The sequence below is a fragment of the Etheostoma cragini genome, chromosome 1 (genome assembly GCF_013103735.1).
Source record: "Etheostoma cragini isolate CJK2018 chromosome 1, CSU_Ecrag_1.0, whole genome shotgun sequence".
Classification (NCBI taxonomy): domain Eukaryota; kingdom Metazoa; phylum Chordata; class Actinopteri; order Perciformes; family Percidae; genus Etheostoma; species Etheostoma cragini.
In genome coordinates this window covers 15,374,090-15,396,241 of record NC_048407.1, presented here as the reverse complement: position 1 = coordinate 15,396,241, position 22,152 = coordinate 15,374,090, and the positions used below count along the sequence as shown (strand labels likewise).

Sequence of the window (22,152 nt, the reverse complement as noted above, 5' to 3'; positions counted from 1 at the left end):
CATGTTCTCTTCACAAAAGGTAGTCAAATATTTACGTAGATATCAGTTGCAAAAGTATTTTTGGACACTTTCTATGTGATTTTAGTTTTTGTTATTTGGGATAAATGAAGATAAAGGAAAAGCCGTCATACATATGGATAAAACAGCAACAAGGGCATGAAGTCATTTTATTTCTGCACAGTAAAACAGAGCAGAGATAAGACTTCACAAATAACATGGGCAACTTAAAACACCAAGCTTGTAGCACATATTTAAGCCTGAGATCCAAAACATCCCCTCTGATGCAGCAACACTATTGCCCCCTTTTTTTCCAAAATGGCCAAGCACAACCAAGCCCCTCCCACAACAAGAGGCCATGAGCCTGGGGGTCTCTGTTTTGTTCTTCCTATGGAAGCCCGGCCACTATTGTCTCTACGTGACCCTGAGGTCAACTGAACTCTCCTCGCCCGGCCCATTCAGCTAAAGCGTCACGTAGGACAAAAACATCTCACATGGGCAAGGATCACTTCAGGCAAAGGGGTGGGAACACACACAGACACACACACACACACACACACACACAAACACACACAACAAACACACTCTGCAATGCTTCAGAGTCAGAAGCTTGTTTGTGTTGAATTGTTTTTCTCATAATGTAGCAAGACAAGAGCCATGTAAAGCACAAAGTGATCAAAAATTGCATTTCAGTGTCAGAATGGTATAGTACTTCCCAATTGAAAACATCCAGAATGGTTTAAATTACAAAGACACGTTGGTCTACTAAGGAAGTCAATTATAAAAATAGAAATTAAGTTATCTTTGACACTTTCACAATTCTTTCCTCGGATATTTAAGTTCGTCACTTGTCTGAGGGGAAATTGCATTTTGCTGCAGGTTAAGAATGAGGCCATCCACACTATCTACTGCAGCTCTTTGTTATAAGTTTGTATACTGGGCTACAGGCCAAAAAGAAAAGTACATGGTGGAACATATAACCATAATTCACCACAATGTCCTTCTGCGAGAGATACAAATAAGCCAGTTTGCTTCTATTTTTTGTATAGAACCAGTTTAATTAAAGCTGAGCAGTTTCCTTGTTTGATGCACAGAGCACATGTCCTGAAGATCCCCCAGTCTGGCGTACAGAGCAAACAGTGTCCCTGATGGAGAGGAAGCTCATGGAAGCTGACAGGTTGAAAATGTGCGGCATGATGTGGCTGAAGAAGCGTGAAACATGTTCACCCATTGATGCCGTGCACAGAGCCACAAGAGACACTGTGAAACAATTAAAATGCTGAGAGTGTGTATATATATATATATATATATATATATATATATATATATATATATAAAACACTCAGCATGTTCATTACGTTTACAGATAGCATACAGGCAGATTGCACACATTTGTTGATTGCAAAGATGGCACTGCTAATATTGTCATGAGTAAAAAACAATTATAGGCCTTTTCATGTCACACTACAAGACTACTAACCCGGTCAGTTAATACTCATATTTGTAGAGATTACAAAATATAACCCAGAAGCTTCCACTTTCACACAAACTAAATCAAACTGTATTTTGCATTATTCCAGTTTTTGTCTATTTAACCTAATTCAACATGGAGAAAAACTCACCATGGCGCTGTTCACCGCAGAATGACAGTCACTATCCCATGAGCACCATTAAATAAGGACGAGACGTGCTCCTCTGAGCAGCGTCTACCCACCCAAAATTATTCAGAAACAGTTTTGAGTTTAAAGTTAGTTTCATATCAACCACAGCTAAAACATGTACCAACGAAAATGTCTGCAAGTTCTTTAAATATAAGTGGCTGTAATGGCTGAATTGGACTACACAGGTCTTAACACTTTGTGTAACCACAAGGAAAGCTGTGATTTATCAGCAGTACTCTTTTTCAAACTTTCATTTCTCCATCATGTTGTCTGTGCGTCCATAACGTTCACTGTTGCTCTCACTTGTTGGTTTTGGAAAGCAGAAAGAGAAGACAGACACGGATGAAGAGACAACAAGTTGTTGTCCCGCTTTTTAAACTTTCACACCTTTCACAAGTTACAAAACATTTCCAATGTCGAGGAGCATAATTAAATTTTTTTTTTACAATTCATTTGTAAAAACTGTGTTGGAGTTTGACATCAATCCGTTTTTTCAGATGTATCAATAAATAAATAAATTAATTAAGAAACATGAAGCTGCCATATGCAATAGCAGTGACAAAGAATAAATTCAAAAAAATAATTAAAAAAACTGTATTTGCCTGTGGTGGAGGAAGTATTTACATCACTTACTCAAGTAAAAGCACCAAGTACACGCTTTAACAATACTCCATCACAAAGTTCAAATTAAAAATGTGTGGATTAAAAATGTAAGTGTTATCAGTAAAATGTACTTAAAGTATCAAAAGTAAAAGAACTCAATGCAGAGAAAAGTTGCATTATAATTGTGATGGAGCTACTTTTTACTATTCTTTTAACTAATCTAAGATTTACTGGTTATTTTCTTGCTCAATCCTTAAATTCTTGGGTTTGTAAAACACATGAAAAAAGTGAGAAATGAATCACAATGGATGTCTTCAAATGTCTTATTTTGTCCATCCATCCTCCAAATGCTACAGTTTACTGTCATTTAAGACAAAGAAAAGCAGCAAATCATAACAATGGAGAAGCTGAAAGCGTGTGATGTTCAACTGTTTTTTTTTATAAAAAATGTCCTCAACACAGATTCCTTTTAACTGACATGAACTAACCAAATAATTGACTTATCATCATTTATTTTATACTGTTGGGTAGATTCATTTCTTGCAATGAATCGTATATTAAAAGCTCTTCATACGTTTTGTATGTAAGTTATATTAGCAAAATGTACTGTATGAAAAGTAAAAGTACTCCTTTGAGTGTTAGGCTGTTCCATATTATGTTTTTAGATGGATCTTTTTGTAGTTGGTTGAGGTGGAGCTTTTTTTAAGTACTTACTGTCGCATACTGCAACATATTTTACAAACTTGTTCTGTTCGAAAAAATCTTAATCTTCTAAGTGTGGGTGCCATAAAAATGGGGTGGAGTAAAGAGCACAACAGTGGCTTGGAAGTAAAATGTCATGAAATGGTAATGGTAAATCAAAATTTTAAGTTGTAGGCTAGTAGTAAATGTACTTAGTTACATCCCACCACCTGTATTTGCTGCCCACTTCCAGAAAACACAACACAATTATCAGACATAAAGTTCCTCTCGCAGTATTAAGACAACAAAATGGTTCAACAGCATGTGTCAGTGCAACAGCTCTCAGGCTGTGTATGGTCACCCACAGTATGTGACCTTTCTTCACCCCCACTGGAAACCAAAGAAATGGAAGTGTTAGTTTAGGATTATCAGCCAAAGACAGGCATTAGAGCAGCGAGCATTAGACTTTGTAGTAGATGTTGGTGGGACTCTGGGGTGATATCTCCTGGACTATGTACACGGGGGGGCCGTAGTCGCCGCTCACACGTTCATAATGACGGCAGACCATGCTGTCAGAAGGTCGCAGAGGAAAGACAATATCACTGCGGTCCGAGGCATTGTTGTCGCTGCTGATGCTGTCCCGCTTTGTCACGGCCAAAGTGTTGAGGGAAACGGAGGCCGACTGCTGTCTGTCCGGGACACAGCGATGGGGACGGTGCTTCCACAGTATGACCAGCAGAATTATGATGACCAGAAGGAGGATCACACCGCCACACACAACCCACATGAACAGGCCTGGCTTAGAGTCACCGCCACCGCCACTGGGCTTTGCTTGTCCTGTTTCTGAGCCCGAGCCTGTCATGACAAACAGAGGAGAGACAGAAAAAATGAAGGAGAAACTGAAATGAAAGTGTGAACTAGGGAACAATATAGAAACAGTGAAACCTTTTAAAATCTATGCAGTACTGTAGTGTTTTAGCAGATATGTTAAAATCAACATACTTTGTCTTTTTATAAAAACAGGAAACAATAGGTGTGATTTTGGTTGTCAAACTGCAGATTTGGAAAGCCACTACTAATTCAACTTCACATATACAGTAGACATCCAAAAGTTTTTTGTTTCTTCTCAAGAGCAGCTCCTATTTCCTTCGTGACTTGCATAGTGGGAGAATAGTGCATTGAGTTCAGTTAGTTTAGTTTAGTTTGCGTGCTGTCTGGTTTGCAAGTAGGCTTACTGTATTTGGTCACTTTTCCAGTGTGAACACACCTGCATACATAAACATATACTAAAAACTTACTTAGATCTTAGACATGGTGAATGGTTTGTCTCTATATATCAGCATGGGTACAATTTATAAACATTTTATTTTATTTCCTTTTTTCCATATGCAGATTCATATAGATGCCTTGGAATAAAGCGGTAACAAAGCAGTAACAATTGTGAGCTAGAATTTAAAGAATTATAGTTGTCTCTGCATGTTTGTGCCCATTTACCCCAAATACATCACTTTAAAACTGCGTTTAATGTATTATTCTTGCCCTCCAGTTTAATAAAATTGTAAATTTAAAAAAACTTTATGTACACCTGTACATGTTCTCTGGGCAATATGTTTGCTTTGTCTTTCATACCGGCTTTGTTTTTTATATCCTGTTCTTTCACAGGGAGGTCTTTGGACTTGGGCTTTGGTTGTTTGGGTGGGAATCTGGTGGGGGACTCCTGGAGGGTTGAAGGTGGATCTGAAGAGCCTGGAAATGAAATCAAGACAAATCACAACTATCAGCATCATATGTCACATATCCTAATTTTCCCTGTATGGTGGTTTGTGGGGGTTATGTCATGTCAAAATGTTCCTATTATGATGTCTGTTGAATTATTTTTTTGTGTCAGAATCAAAGCGAGCGGGTTTTTTTATGATTATTTTGCACCGACATTCATTCAGATCAAAACGCATCACAGAAAAAGAGAAAACCCATTTTCTAACCCATTCTAACCTATAAGGACCACAAAAAGTTGGGTTCTGAGTCACAATAGGGACTCTCATGTCTTTCTTGACAGGACAAAACGAAACGCTTTCACTTTCCCTGCCCACACATTCAGAACTGAATGCAGCCAATTCAAATTCTTCTCTGGGGTTTTCCCAAAAGGAATCTTGGGAAATGGTGGGAATCAGAAACAGGAAGAAAATCTAAACAATGAATAATGAATAGATTTTACACAACCTCTTATCTTGTAGTACCCCTGTAGGTCGGGAACCACAGGAATAAACAAACTATATAAAGTAGCAACCCAAACAGCTACAACAGTAGAATGCTGATTACACATTAGCAATCAGTATTAGCAATCTAATGTCACTTTGACTTTGCATTTTGCTGATAATACTTCTGTACTTTTAATAAAGTAGGGTATAACATGCAGGACTTTAACTTGTAATGAAGTATTTTCACATTGCTTTATTTCTAGTATCTATATACTTCTTACACCACTATTTTTAGGTCTCTCACAAGTCCCTCAGCTTTATGGAAGTGCAATACTAAAATAGCGGAGTCCCTTTTTTTAAGTGGCGTGAGATGTCCGTTTGAATTAAAAAATGTCTGAAAAAAAAAAAAACACAAACAACATTTCACAAATCAAAGAATATCTGCAGATTTCATTTAACACCATTGGTTCACATTTTCTAATGTGTGCAAATGACACTGAGCAGTTTTCCAAAACAAGACTAGTAGACGCAGACACTTTGGCTCCTAAGGGAACCACAGATGAAATAAAAATAGAGTTTCTTTCTCTGAAGATGTCGTTCAGGATCTTTTCATTTATTAGTCATGTAATTTAATGTATGGATTTATGAGGACAACACACATTAATTAACATTTCTGTATGTCATTCCCCATAGGGGTTAATTTAATTTGACTCACACCACATTTAACATGAATGTTTAAAATACCTACAGGATTGGATTTTCAGTTTTAAAATGCACAATCAGTAAAACAAAATTGAAAGAGAAGGGTTGTGACAACAGAAAATCTAAATACAAGACTGGAAAGGGGAGAAATTAACACAAGATTTCAGCTGAATCTGAGTTATTCATGTTTCCTGTTGCTGTTAAAAGGCTTGTTTACATCAGGAGCAGTTTGTAAACACAGCATGAAAACAGCCTCATATTTTCACTTAAGATCATGTAAGGAACACACAAAATGCTTATTTTTCAACATCGGATTCATGAATAATTTATATGAATAATACTTTGCATTTCTGAGGTCAAAAAGTACATTTTGTGGCTTTAATAGATTTGGCTTTTAAAGTTTTAAGCAACACACAGCATCTGTTTAATCCAACTTATTCTGTGCAGCCCAATAATGCAGCAAAACACAACTATAAATGCTTGTTTCTTCATTTATAGGATTACTTGCCTAATAAAAATGACAAATTACACCACAATAATACTGTATGTATCGTATGTCGAAAAAGTGCCAAAAGGTGCTAGTTTACAATATGTCAAAAGAAGTCCTAGTGAAAATTAAAGAAATCAAAAAGCAATATGTTTCTGTGTAGATGTTGTATTACAGAGTGATTTATCTTTAGGACATTTAAAGCAATGGCGGTGAAAATGTTCAAAATCTGCTTTATTAAATTTTAATGTTTGTGATGAAAGCAGAAAAATGATTTAAAAACAGACACTTGGCTATTCAGATGTTACCACAGAGAAAGAAAAGATTATTGACTGCCACAGCTAGTCCGAATGATTGCATGCTGGATAATACTGATGGCCTTAAGCTGCCAGCGGTTTGAATTAAGGATTTGAGATAATTCATGATGACAATCTCTTTTTAAGAGAAGGAATAGATGATCATGATTATCTGACCACTTAATAACGCCAGAGAGCCGGTGACATTATTGCATTGCACACATAATAACCAGAGTGAAAATTGTTATTGTTCCTTTAACAATGTTTTTCAGATATTTTTGTCTCTCTTTTATTCACACACTCAGCTTTACACACATGCTGGCACACACATGCAATACTTACTTTGGCCGACTCTCAGAACCAGCTTCATGGCTTTGGTTCTACACACCCCTCCATCAGTATTATCCAGACCCTGTGGAGAGCCTGCAGAGGTGGCTGACATACAGAGAGAGTGAGAGGAGACAACTATTGTTAAGCATTGTTTAATGCAATCATCATGATATCATCAATCATCAGGTAATGCGTAGTTCCATTAGGATTTTTTTGCAGACGGTAAAGTCAGCAGCCAAAATAATGTTTCAAAAAGTTTGCATCACATTGGCAAGAGAATGCAGACACACTGTGACGTTACATACAGTATGTTGCTAATCACACATGAGAAAACACCACTGCACCAATAATGAATTCATTGTTTGGTGTATAAAATGTAATACACATTAGAGCCCAAAGAGATGTTTTAAAATTGCTTGTTTTGTCTGATCAACAGTCCAAATTCAAAAGATATTTATTTCTTTGTTATCACATAAGAAAATCAAAAGCTGCAAATATTTAAGAAGCTGGAACCAGAGAATGCTAAGCATTTTTCCATGTTTAATGACTTAAAATGTGTATACATTATCAGAATAGTGGCCGAACTAACTAATTATTTTAGCTCTGGGTGCAAAATGTGTGATGGACAATATTAATAAATTTGTTTTTACCTGAACTAACACAGCAATAAAGGCTACTAAATATATTCACAACCAAACACACACACTAAGAACTCTTATTCACCCCGTCTCTCTCTCTCTCTCTCTCTCTCTCTCTTTTTCTCTCTCTCTCTCTCTCTCTCACACACACACACACACACCCATAGACTTGTTAGCAGCATTTAGGTCAGATAACAACATCTCACAGTCTACAAGCCACGTTGCCATGAAAGCTCCCATCAAATCTGCCTGATGCTGTAAAAGCCTTGTGTGATTTGGGGCATGTAAGCCCTTGGAATCACACTGGCCTGCCAAAGCGAAGTGTGCTGTCAGAGCGTGGCGAGGTGGATGAGGCTACATGGTCAGACTTGCTCTCTATCTCATGCATCACTTGCCACTAAGATGCTGGTTTAACCGACAGCGGCCCAATAACGAGGCCACATTTTTTTGATTCTCACACAAACTGACAAATTGAGAGGGGGCCAAGAATGATTGCTTCCTCTTCCCCTATGAGAAAAAAGAAACAGCATTGATTCAAATCCACCTGTTGAAACCAGCAGCTTAACACGGGGTGACTCAAATATCATGCCTTAGCTGGGCATTAGCTGTTGAGTGGCACACAATGACTCACAGGTGATGTAATAGTCCCTCCCCTTGAGGAACTCCAGACCCCATAGGTTGGGGCTGAACTCCTGGAACTTGAACGTGAACTTTACGTCCTGGTGAGGCTTGTCACAGTTCAGCAGGGGCGTGTCTGTCTTGTCGATGGTGCAGCTTTCCATCTGACTCCTGGACACCAGATACACTCGATAAAACTCCTCCTTTCCCCCCGAGGAAGCATCTGCCCGGGGACACACAATGTCCATCTTGTCCCCGATCTGAGGATACAGGACCAGGCCCAGACCTGGACTAAATCTGTGTGTGAGACAAGAGTGTTAAAAAAGAGAAAGTGTAACACGATGCAGAGTGAAGCATCATTGTCATGTTCTTTGTTTTATGATCAATCCCGAACAAACACAAAATGTCTAACCAACAGAAGCGTGTGAGGTTTGCAACAATGTTTTATGGTACTGCTGTCAAACCTCCTGGCATAAAAAATATATAGGAAAAAGCAAAAACAGCCCAAGGTGAAGTCTTTGGTTTTGGCAGCAGGCCAAAACCCAAAGATGTTTCATCCTAAAGCTTGAAGGCTTAGGTGATTAGTTGATTACTTGATCAACAGAAAATGACTCTGCAACTCTTGATAATTCATTCATCAGTTGTGATTCTGTTAACATCAAAAATTCAAAAGAATCTCAGCTTCTAAGTCGTGAGGCTGTGTTGCTTTTTGTGTCCTGTGTGACAGTAAACGGAAATTTACTTGGGTTTTGTCCAAAATAGGCAATTTGAAGAAAACATGTTGCACTTCAGGAAATGTACTGACATTGCAACATTAATCGATTAAATAATCAGAACATTAATGGATAGTGAAAAGAATTGTTCGTCGCAGCCCTATTTAATTTACATTGACATAAACCCTCACATTTGAGAAGCTCGCACCAGAAAATGTTTGCCATTTATAAATGAATTAAAACAAGGAATCTATTATGGAAACATTCTGTAATGCATGGACTCATTGTTTTTTTTAGCTCTACAGCCACTCATATGTCTGTATCAAAACGGTTTCTTGCAGTAAAATGGTCCGATCTCGTGTGATTAACTTGATCAATTAGGTCACACCACCCAGGCCATAAAGCAGCAGCAGAAAGTTCCAGCATCTCTCTTACTTTGCATTGGAGCTGCTCCAGTGGATGGACTCCAGGGTGACAGCACGACACGAGCTGATGATGGCCAGCAGGATCACGGCACCGCAGCTCCATGGGATTCTCCCCATCACAGGAATAACTCGCAGGTCCACCGCGGCTCGGTATCATAAAACAGAGTGCAACCAGGCTAAAATGTGTTGCCTCTGCATGTCTCCAAGTGCGCGCAGAGGACACATTCCTGAGTGAAATCCCACGAAGTTGCGAGTCTTCCTCCTGCATGAGATTTTACACATTGTGCGTAATTGGCTAGAAAATCATTCGTGTGACGAAATCCATGCATTGAGGACAGAGACTGTGTGGAGTATTTCACTCATCAGCTGACAGACCGGTCCGCCCATGCACTGGCTCGTGCGTAGGGGAGACCGGGGCTGGTTAGCACATTTTTCCGTCACGTTAAGATACTGAGATAATAATATATCCAGATCCATCCAAACGCAGTGTTTCTTTGGTGGAAATGGTAGAGGTTAATTTTGACCTCTCAACACGTTTAACAATTAAATTATAATGAACAAAAATCTATTAAAAACTTGTTTTCCCTATTTTCATAACGATTTTTGTTAAACAGTTGTTGTCTGAATTTAAGTGGCAAATAAATGATTTTTATAAAATAAAAATAACTTGACTGACTGCTTAATGTATGATGGAATGTTTAGTGGGGAAAACTGTGATTTGTGTAGAGTAGGCTATGAGTTATTGTGAATGTGGAAACTTGTTTGATAAATTATTGTTCCCATGATAATGTCAACATGTTGGCCTGCAACACGTTTGGATATTGATGATAAAGTCAGCTGACATCTAAATAAACACACACAACAGAGACATTAAAAGCAAGTTTTATAGGCTACTACTGTCTTTATTCTCAGTGAAGTAACAAATGAGGAAGTTCAGGACACAAAGAGCACCGATTTAATTGATGTGCACTTTGTGGTCTCCCCTGTGGATGTGGTGATAAACAGAAAGATCAGCTTTGACTCAATCATCACCTTAAATGAACCTAATCTACCCAGAATACACAGACTTGAATGAGATCAGGTCATAAAAATGTCTATCTACCTCTAACCATTGGATAAATTCCTCAGATAAAAAAAAGAAATTTGATCACATGAATTCGGGAAATCCTCCTCTGTATCCCAAGCTTGATGTTTTATTGTTATGATTTTGTTTAGTTAAAATAATTAGAGGATGGATGGGTTGGGATGAGTGGACTTTCTTTAAAATCCTGCATATTCTGCGTTTAAGGAGCCATTGCTGTACATCCCCTCATTTTCAGAGGATCAGAACTAATGACAAAGTGGTTTAAAAGATTACACGGCTTCTGTCACAAGATGAAAATAACAGCGGGAGCGGAGTGGCTGCATGTGTGTTCAAAGTGCTGGCTACATCTTTTATATTTATTAATTCCTTTAAACCCTTGAGTTTTTGTTAACATGGACTTGAGAGAAGAAAGCAGACACAGATATCTTTTCTCATGTAAACACAAAATTATACAGGTCAGAATAAAAGGAAATTCAGATGTTTGTCTTTGATTTTATTGTCTTGTTTCAGCAGCATTTACAAGGCAGGTTCTAAACACAATACAAATTAATTTTTCAGTGGAACAGCACCATCCATCCATCTTTTGTCTGAAGCATTTCTAAACAAATCAATAGGCATGCAGTGAAAAAAAGAATATATCCAATATGAAACAAAGTGAATGTAATCAAAACAAATCTCTAAATGTTCTTGGTGTGACGGTGAAGGATTATTAACTTGTTAAACTGTGATTAAGATTTATTCTTTAAGGTTTTTCCTTCCTTGTCTCTAATTGCTGCAGTTGCAAATACAGTTATCTCCAGTGGTGCCATGTTATTAAATAGGTAAATTAAGCCCAAAAGAGGGAAATTTGTGATCTATTACACAATCTGAATTAAAAGCCACTTCAACTTGGAATTCAACTAATGTAAAATATCATATTGTTAAAGGCATATATCTGCAAAACATCAGGTTTTCATGAGTTAATAAAAAAACGTTTTTAACTTTGTGACAATGCCTTAATTGTCACATATTTGCCAATGGTTGAAGGAAACATAAATATTTCAGTTTTTTCTGAAAAATTAAACATCCCCAAATTAGGAGACAGCAACAATATGTGTGTTTACATGGACTCTCTTGGCCTTTATGGGCATGTGACACAGTGTCTCATCATGCTGGCTGCTTTCAATGTCAAAATACTGAAAAGTACCTTTATACCGCGATGTAAGTCATACATACAGTATATGGGATTTTCAGAACAACGTACTTTTTTAAAGTTAAAATAAAATAAAATGTGTTTATTCTGGGTGATCTGAACTCTTTTTTGTTGTTGTTTATATTTAATAGGAGTCGGGGAGAAGTCCATCTTCACATGCCTAAAAGTAGGTCTGATTAACTAAAGTAACTTGGGTTTTACATTTGAAATCATGAAGCAACTCTGTGTTGCACAAAATAAAAATCAAAGACATGCTAAGAACTTCATACATACCATGTCTGCAGCACCTTAACATCTTCACAGAAAGCAGGATAGTGTTGTGTGTGTTAGTCCATCCTCCTTTCTGCAGAGGGATGACTTCTTCGTCCCAGGTACCAAGACCAGAGGTGGTGGTGTTGGATGCAGCCGTTAGTGGTTAGCTTTTGGGTGAGATCTCCCAAAGTAAAGCTAATGCTAACATGTTAGGTGTGTGGTAATAAACAACCCCTATCACGATTAGCATTAACCTCAACCTGGGACTAGATTTGCCGGCTGTTTCATCCTCATTAACCTGACTGCTGGTGTTCAGGCTGTAGGACGTCCTGCAGGGGGAAACACATCACTGGTTAGCTTTCAGCAATCATTTGTGTTTCAATGATGAGTAACCTGTTCACTACATTTAGGCAATAACCAGTGGTGGAATGTAACTAAGTATTTAGGTTCAATTTTGAGGTGCTTTACTTGAGTATTTTTGCAACTACTATTACTTTATACTTTTATTCCACTACAATTCAGAAGGAAAAATGTAACTACATTTATTTGATAGGTTTAGTTACTTATTGAATGTGATCAACAAATAAATGGTGTATTATTATTGATAAAGATATTTATTGATTACTTGGTGAAACTCACAAGCTACCCAACAGTGTTATAAAGCCCCTTTCTTTACCAGCTGCAACACTAAAGTGAGCACATTAATGCATCAATTATTATAATTCAATAATATACTATACATTTTCTGAAATGGGCCATTCTGCCTAATGCATAGTTATGCATTTTATTGCTAATACTTTATCTTGAGTACATTTTGAATGCAGGCCTTTTACTTGTCTGGTAACAGAGTATTACTACACTGTAGTATTGCTACTTTTAGTCAAGTAAAAAATTTGAGTACTTATTCCACCCCTGGCAATAACTGGACATTGTTGTGACATTGTGGTAACCTAGGTTACAGCTACAACAGCAAAGATATTGGAGAATTAATCATAAGAAAACTCATTTAATTGAATGAAATATCTTTTTTAAAACTTTTTGTAACAAAAAATCCAATTAGAATGATTAGTCTATATTTAAAAAAAGGGAATTAAGAGAAAAAGACTGTTATCTCTATCTAAACTCTTACTTTGACACAATTTGGCCATTAATTTAACAAAAACACACAGCACTGCATACGCATTTAGCATTTTGAACCCCTTCCTGTAATTCAGCCTGGCGTGGTTGGTTCCACTGGAAATCTAAATTATGTTTCTATGGATTTGAAATATGTTTGTGACCCTCTAATCGGGCTTTAAATCAGAGTGTTTACAGAGTTGTGAGGCAGCTGGAACTATCAGTTATTAAGTTTTGTTTCTATTATCTCTTTCCAGAAACAGCAGGATGTAACAGGTGCTGTTGTATTTCGACTCTGGTTAAGAATCAAGATACTAATCTCATCGGAGCTGTAGTCAGGAAGTAAGTTTGTCTGTGTGTGTGTTGTAATGATAGTTAGTAGGTAGTTACTGACCTGTCTCCATTTCCTCTTTCAGCAACTGGCATCTCTCTCTCTCTTCTGTCTGCTCTCTGTATGTCTCTCTCTCCCCAAATGAACAGTAAACCAGACTGTGGGTTGACATGTGTCTTTTATACGCTTGCGTGCAACGCAAGAAATTCCCCGTCTGACAGAATGACTGTATGATAAAATGATAAAAAATGAATATTTCTCTTTATGTAAATGCTGCCTACAGATGAGACAATGTATTCCTTTCTTGTATTTAAACAGGCATTAAATGAATCAGATGATAATAGCAAATTTCATATGTGATAGTGTGAACTATTCCTGAGGAACCAAACATGTTGGCTCTCCTTACATTTGCTACTGCCTCAATAAAGATAATGTATGGACGAATTAAGAGGACTTAAGCACTTTCCCTCAAGGAAGAAGACTGAACCTGTGTCCCTATTCCATACTATACAGTATGTACTTTATAATAACCCTCATAGTAAACATAAAGGTTTAAGCAGTTTGCAAACTATCAACGTACTTAACCTTTTAAAACTTATAGGAAATGACACATGTGCAACGTCTGACATCCATCAAACTGACACACTGCAAGTTAAACTTCACAGATAGAAAGCAAAATGTCTTTCAGATTTAATACATATATGTGTGTTCTACGAGATCTTTCCGGAGATAAGTTGTGGGTGTCTCACTACCACCCACAAGTTATTTCGATTTTTTTTGCCAGCTGTGAACAGCTACATCATTTCCTTTGTGAATTGCATTGTGTTTCAATACTTCATTTTCCAGTGTGAACACACAGTGTACTAAAAACCGGTTCAGAATTGGGGTTTGGTGTGGATTTGGGACACATGGTGCATGTCTACAGCCATACTAGCAGCGCGTTGAGGCTGTACTTAAGACTCAGGTGCTTTGAGCTAAATGTTAGCATTAGAGTGCTTCCATAGTGATGTTCTGCAGATATCTTTACTATGTTCATGCATCATGGATGACAACGAGGAGGAGTACAAAGCCCTGGTGGAGAGATTCAACATCAAAAAGACCAAGGAGCTGGTGGTGGAGGACTACTGGCAGAGCAAAAAGAGGTCCCCAACTCCCATCCCCATCCAAGGGGAGGAGGTGCAGGTTGTGTCCTTCTTTTATTTAAAAAAAAACAACAAAAAAACAGGACAGGTGAATTCATGTAAGGGGGAGAGAGGGGCTGTGGTGGGCTGTTAGCGCCATCAGGGCCTTCTCTGTTGGCAACTGTAGGGTTAACTGAAGGTTACTACGACCGCTATGATTGGCTAACAAGCTATTTTGCTGGCCGTGTTTGCTTTTTAATACCAGTCAGGGAACATGGAACACCACCGGTTTTAACAGGCTTAATAGCTTCACCGAGGCAGCTAGCAAACATCAGGTATCCGAGCGACACCTCGCGATGGTGGGACGTTTGAAGACCCAGTGGTGGGCTGTCAGGTCCATCAGGGCCTGCTCTGCTGGCTCTGTCAAAATCAAAAACAATTTTTTTCACAATTAAATTAACTTGTGTCGAAAAATCAAATACTTTTTTAGTACGTTACGATTATATTTCCAGAAAGAATATGGTAGCTAGATTTTCCATGTCATCTAAACGCATCACAGCTCCGTGGACCAGCACTAGTAGGATTGCTAGACATTCATTGAAGCTGCCATTTCCCATTTGATTATAGCTCTGAGTGACGTGTGTATCAGCCAATCAAATTTTGATGTGTAGTGACAGAACGCCCTAGTGGCCCAGCGTTGTGTCGGCGCTAGCCCCCGCCAATGTCATCAAAGCTTGAACCTTTTAGCGGGTTGAGAGTGAACCAGAGTGAACTAGCTATAGCCGCTGCCTTCACACCTCCTAACGATCCTGTTTCCGAGCTCCTTCGTGTGCCTTTTTCAAGGCGATCGTTTAGGGAAAAGAAAGAAATTATTTTAAGAGGAAGTACTACACCTGAGCTGGATGAGCCGACCAAGGCTGGCCAAGGTTTTGTGCGGCACTTCACTGAAGGTTACTACAACCGCTATGACTGGCTAACAGCTAGCACCGTCGAGCGGAACAAGCTATTTAGCTGGCCGTGTTTGCTTTTGAATACCAGACAGGGTTTTTTTTTGGGGGGGGTGGGGGGCGGTGTTGGAGGTCTTTACAGAAGGCCCTGACTGAATCCCCACGGTACGCTACTGGAGAGTTGGAATAACATGCAGCAAAAGGCCACAGGTCAGAGAGAACCCTGTCCCGCTTCATCAAGGTGTAAACCTCTACATATGGCCGCCCGCTCTACCATCTGATCTATCCAGGTGCCCAGGTCATATCCTTATTTGCTGGGTTGTATTTTTGAACAAAAATATGGAAGTGGCTGCAAAGGGAGTATAAATAGGAAGCTATCCTTACTTTAGCTTGTTAGCGTGCTAACATTGCTAATTAGCACTAAACACAAATTACAGCAGTGGATGATAAGAATGTTCTTAGTTCTGCGGGTATTTGGTCACAAACCAAGCTAGATGAAAAGTTAGAGGATTACCAACGTGATTACAAATGGTATGGCAATTCATTCAAAACTTCCAAAAATATCAACCAACTGATGGAGCTACAGGAAAAGTCAGATAAATCATTTGGGAACAGTGAATAGCTGCATGAAAGTTTGTGCCAATCAATCCAAGAGATAAGATAAGTTAAGAAATGTCAACTGCTGTTGGCGCCAGATTAAAAAATAAAAGTCAATGTATCACCATGGTCCTTAGGATTCATCGTCTGGGAACCATGCATATCTGCACCAAACTTCATGGAAATCTTAATAGTTGTTGAGATATGTTCCTAAAAAACACAAACAACAACCTTGTGGTGGCGCTTGAAGAAATGTCAGTGGTGCGTGTAGTGGAAACCGGTTGTCCTTCAGGATTTTGAAGTTGGATAATAACAGACACTTCTGACAACATTTTAATATATTTCCTATCTGCGATCATTTCACTGAAGTCACATGGATGCTAAAAACGGTCTCATTACTTTCTTATTTACACCTTTACTCACACAGATATTACAGATCCATTTCTTATGAAGCCACCTGTAAAATCACTGAATGATATGACTGTGCAGGGTCGTGAAATGAACTGGATTTCTGTTTGACAGTTATGGGAGTGTCACCCCCGGGGATTTTGAAAGAAATAACTAACCACTAAATGACTATAATCCTGCACACTATCCTCATTAGATGCCGCTTATACTGGCCCAGAATCTCACTGCCCGCAGTGTTTGCTTGTGGTAACCCAGTAACCAAGTCATACTGCTATGTTTCTGAGAAGACAAGGTGCCTCCCCATCCATTCTCGCTATCTATCCCTCCCCAGTCCCCCCCCTTCCACTTCTCCAGCCCCGACAATAGCATTTTTTGGACTCACTGGCTGCACACTTTGGCTTCATGCAAACCTCTTGTCTTACTCACTCAGTGGACTTGTGTCATGTATATTTCATTCCTGTGAGCGTGTTAGAGAGGAAACACAGTAGAGAAGACAGACCGGTGGTGTGGTAGTTTAAGGGAAAAGGTTGACGTACATGAGGAGGCGGGGGAAGAAGTAGACATGCAACAGGGACCCTCCCCTTAATGTACTGGAAATTCACAATGTGTAATATGCCAGCTGAGTAGGCTTCAAACGCAATCCTGTGTGGCTTTCTGTCACCTCCCTCTCTCATTTATTACAAAGTTTCCCTTTTCACTTTCAAAAAAGTTGTGTATTGTCTTGGTGATCAGAAAATTTTATATATATAATATGAAAGTATGTTAAGAGACAAAGAAAGTGCTTCTGTTGACTCAAAGAGGAACTGACATCATTTTAGATGTTAAGGGGAAAGTTCAAGTGAAGGGACAAAACATAACATTTAAATTTGTATTACCTTCACTCATAACCCGTCGTCTACTTTCGATTCAATTATTTTTGATGCTTTGAGCGTGGAAATCAGAAACGAAAGCCTGTGTGAAAGTTTTTTCATTAATGCATAACTATCTTGTGGTGTATTTATGTCTAGTCAGGAGTGAAGAAGGGAATAAATACTTTCTTTTTCTGTCTCTTTCCACAGCTCATGAGAGCAATTTCAGTGTTTTCACGTGGGCAATCTGAAGGCTTGATTTCACTCTGTATTCCTGTCAAATGTGAGAGAGGCCCCGACAGACATGCAGCTGATATGATCTGATAACATTTACAGCTCTTTATACTGTCATCTTTTCTCGGTCTATGTGATCCAGTGTGACGTGTTTTTAGACAGAGACATAAAGTTGGTTTCACACCATTACCAACACCTGTTTAGGACCAAAAGCAGCTATGGTTTTTCTCCCAAAACAAAATGAAACAATTAATAAACACTATGAGTAACTAAGGAGATATTTGCCTTTCATTCCTGCTCTTTCACAACGACATACAAGCGCTCATGGTTTCCCCGACCAAAACCCCTGTGGCTAAAATTAGCAGGTTTAAAGGAAGTGTGGGTGAGCATCAGCGGTGGAAAGACCAACAATGTTTATGATTCAATTCCACAAACTACTTTAAATGTATGCACACTTTTCAATTGTTTCTGGTTATTCAAACTGATAATCCACATTGACTGAAACTTAAATACTAGGAATACTTGCACTCCTAAATGTCACTCTTTTTTCCAAAAATTAAAGTTACAAAGTGTATGTTTATGTAAGTTGTTTGCACTTTAGAGAATTTAGCTTACACAAAATGTATTATATATTTCATGCATAACTTGTTTGTATTGTAAACTGCCTCCAAACGGAAAGGAAAGAGAAGTTTTTTGACTCCCGAACCTGTGATGTCACACTGATGAAAACCCTAAAACAGAAATGTTTACTTTTGTTTATTTCCAAACCTCTATAATTGTTTCAGAAACTATAACTAAAAAGCATAATTTGAAATGTCATCTTTATAATAAATAAAATGCGGTTTGGAATGCTCTTCTGTTTATACAGATACAGTGAATGTCTGTCCAGAACATCAGTTTTTAAATGAGATTTCGAGACAGAGAATGTGTAATTCTAAATGTGTAGAAACTGTATTGTAATTAATGATCAAAAAAACCAAATAAATGAAAGTTAATACAACATACATATTTGCTCATTTAATAGTCTTTGGGAAAAAAAAGTTTTGTCACTATGATATCATGGAAATTATTTGTAATGACAACATATCTGCTAATTCTGACTTAATTTGATCAATTTCTATGTGTTTGAAAGACTTCAGTTCAAACAAATAAAGACTGTTTTGTTTTCTCCTCTTAGTGTTCGCCAACAGTGGTCAACGGACATTTACTCAAGCACTGTACTTAAGTTCACATTAGAGGTTCTTGTACTTTACTTTAGTATTTTCTTTTTATGCCACTTTCTACTTCTACTCTACAATATAACGGCCTACAAGTACAGCTGAAATGATTAGTTGATTAAACAGTGAACAAACGACAGAACTGTTTGGATTGTTTCCATTTGTTTTTAATTATGAGAATTGTTCTGCATTGAATACTTTTACTTTCAATACTTGAAGCACATTTTCCTAATGATACTTACATAATTTTACTTAAGAAACAGTTTCAATGCCGGACTTTTACTTTTAACAGAGTATTTTTACAGTGTAGAATTAGTACTTTTACTGAAGCAAAGGATCTGAATACTTCTTCCACCACTGGTCGCCAACCCTCAGAACATTTTTATCAATCAAACTAAATGCTAAGAAATATGAGGTGTACATACCTTGTTTATATTTTAAGTGTCATATACTCACATTTATTTCAAAACCCACGTGTAATCATAACTAAGGAATAATTTGGAAATGTTGAATGGTAGTTTATGAACAGGGTTTTGTAATGGATGTGTAATACACAGATATCACAAACATATATAACATATATTGTTGTTGATTTGTCATTATTTTCAAGTTTTTTGTCTCTTATAAGTGGTTAAATTATTTTTTTAATTAGCCAAGTGTTCTGAACCTTAGCTGATGTACGAATGATTAAAACAAAAATAAACAAAATTACTGTCAAATTGAATTGACTTTAGCAACACATTCATGTGTACATAAGCCTAATATAAATAATCCAGCTTCATAAACACACACTGGGTGACAAGCAGCAATATCAGTTGAAAATGTTATTGCTCCTCATTAAACCAATCTTGTTTGAGTTGTAAAAGATTGTATTTGTTCGAAGATATGTTCTGTATGAAATGGTCTAATACTTTCACTGCTGGTCAAGTATTTTGTAATTGTTGCATTAATAGTTATGACAATGGACTGAAAGAATGACTGCAGAATGGATACAAATAAAAATTGAATTTGCAGTTTTTTGCTGTCAATAAATGAACAAAGACAATCTGATTACAGTAACACAAAAAAATAACATTTGAATTACATAAATAATACCTACCTAATACATTCTAATCTAATTTACAGACAGACATTTAAGAAAGATACATTTCCGTATTTTTCAAACATGAAAATGTGTAATATGACAATAAAATCCCTGATGAATGAAGCAGTTGTCTAAGTCTAATTAAATATGTCAGTCCTGTCAGGCAGCTTGTGTAATTAGACTCATGATTACAAATCCCCCCTTTAAACTCCTCATAACCTAAAACCACATCCAAGATGGAAATGACCGATTAGCACTCCCATCTGCTGGTGTAGATCGACTATTGCAGCATTATTGTTAAAACTTCATATGTCTGGCTTCAGATAAAAAAAGATCAGTCAGAAGTGTCTTATGTCAGCACAGGGTTGGTATCATTTTTTCAACATACACTTTTTTTAAATAATTGTTTGAAATGGTCTTTACACCCCGACAGCAATAAATAACTTAATGGCTCTGAAAAGGGAGCGAAAAAGATAAAGCGGTGCTCATGCACGTCTGTGTCTGGGTCAGAGATGCTACTATAAAATCTTGCTATCTTTTCAAAATGACCGAGCCTGCCTTTAAACATTTCTTTCTTTTTTTCTTTTTTTTTACAAATTCTATTAAAAGACCAAAACCAATGATGAATTGTTCCTTACAACTTTTGTATGTCCACAAACTACTGAAAACACATCATAAAGCAACACTGCTGCCCTGGAGACATGTTCCTTTCTTTCCGTGAACAGTAGGCCTAGTGAGTAACATTTGTTCAAAACTACAGAAAGTCATACTTCTTACAAACAAAAGCATTTACAGTATTTGTGACCAGTTAATGTCTTCAGCAGTAGAAATCGGGGCTTAAGGCTAAGAGCAAAACATCAAGTTTGCCTCGTCATTAATTCCTGCTAAGTTTAAAGTAATACAATTGGTATCATGGTTGTTACAGTTTTTTAAAGGTTAGAGGAATGTGAAATAGAACGTTCAGGTAACGTTCTCTAAAGGTTGCAACGTTAATATAACATTAGGGGAACGTTGGCTAAAGGTTGCAACGTTAGGATACGTTAAGAAAACCTTCCGATTAACCAACATACAACCAAAATACAACATTCAGGGAACGTTCCCGCAACCAAAAAACAAACGTTCCCAGAACGTTCTGGGAACCAAAAATTGTCAGCTGGGAGGTTGAGAACTATTGAGAGACGGACAATTGTTGCACGGTTTACATTTATTCCGGTGTTAGAAACAGTTTCTCACTCTGGTGATTTCAGTCAATTTAAAGCAGATAAAGGACAGACTGTGTTTCATGTCATTCTTTTTCTCTCCCCTTAATTCCTGTCACTCCCATCACTCACCATTTACTATCTACTTAAGACAAGCAGTGGCCAAAGGATACTTAAAAATCTAAAATAAAAAGATTCTTGCTGAAGTTGTGTGGGACTATTTACAGTAGGTTTTGTACAGAAGAACAAGCAGGGGAACAAAGAAGTACATTGGAGAATATTATAGCGCTCATATTTTGATCATTTTCAAGTTCATAATTGTATTTAGAGGTTCTATCAGAATAGGTTAACATGGTTCAATTTTCAAATACACCATAGGCTATATTTGTTGTACCGCACATTTCTGCAGCTCCCCTTTTCCCCCTGTGTGTTGAGCTCTCTGTTTTAGCAACAGAGTGAGGCATCACCCTTCTGTCCCATCTTTGTTGGGAAGTGCACATGCGCAGTAGTTAGGTAAGGACTACTAGCCAGTCAGAAGCAGAGTATGAGGGAGTGTCACGTCAGCAGTTAGGCTAGCATTGCAACGTATGTTACAAAGTGATGCACGTTCGTCACGGAAGTAAAGGCTGGACTACTGTTTGGAGCAGTTTGTGAACAGTTTTTTGTCTGAAAGATGGCTTTTGGGGTGGACTTTGGGCTTTTTCACTTTGTAAACCTATATCATGCACAAAAAAGATAGATAACACAATAAAAGGAAAGGCGAAATACAAAAAAGCATAATATGAGCACCAGTGTTGGGAGTAACGCGTTACAAAAGTAACCCATTTACAGTAGCCTAATGTAAAATATTCCTTTTTTGCTGTAACGCAGTAATATAACGCATTACTAATCTCAGTAATACGAGTTACAACGCACGTGTTAAACACAACATCTGTGTACCTACAGGTGACGGTCAGCGCGGACAGCAGTGTGTCTGAGCTGCTGACAGATAAAAAAAAAAACATGTCAGGAATCAATGCTGAGGCTGGCTACACGTAATATCATTTCATTTTTAGCCGTGGAGAGTTATCTGTCTGTAGAGGAATAGTTTTGATTGACGACCAAATACGCCCGTGTTTTACTGTGACCATTTACTGTTTTACAAACAAGAAAGTGAGCAGACGGACATGTTCT

The 22,152-nt window shown here is 37.7% G+C and overlaps 1 protein-coding gene and 1 long non-coding RNA gene across 3 annotated transcripts; one reads left to right on the top strand and one right to left on the bottom strand.

The window, feature by feature from the left end:
• Nucleotides 1-822: 822 nt before the first annotated feature.
• LOC117946578 lies at nt 823-21,344 on the top strand. The gene is made up of 3 exons (XR_004657055.1): nt 823-836; nt 3,519-3,521; nt 21,266-21,344. It is a non-coding gene; the product is annotated as an uncharacterized LOC117946578 (long non-coding RNA).
• Nucleotides 2,905-9,721, bottom strand: LOC117946561 (ephrin-B2a-like). Of its 2 annotated transcripts, none has more exons than XM_034874800.1 (5): nt 9,360-9,721; nt 8,225-8,508; nt 6,968-7,060; nt 4,572-4,688; nt 2,905-3,797 (listed from the first exon to the last, which is right to left on the bottom strand). In XM_034874800.1, exons 1-5 carry the CDS (start codon nt 9,464-9,466, stop codon nt 3,403-3,405), a joined length of 996 nt encoding a protein of 331 aa, XP_034730691.1. In that variant the 5' UTR covers nt 9,467-9,721; the 3' UTR covers nt 2,905-3,402. The 2 variants fall into 2 exon arrangements, with proteins under 2 accessions (XP_034730691.1, XP_034730699.1); XM_034874808.1 differs by having other exon boundaries at nt 6,968-7,048.
• Nucleotides 21,345-22,152: the final 808 nt, after the last annotated feature.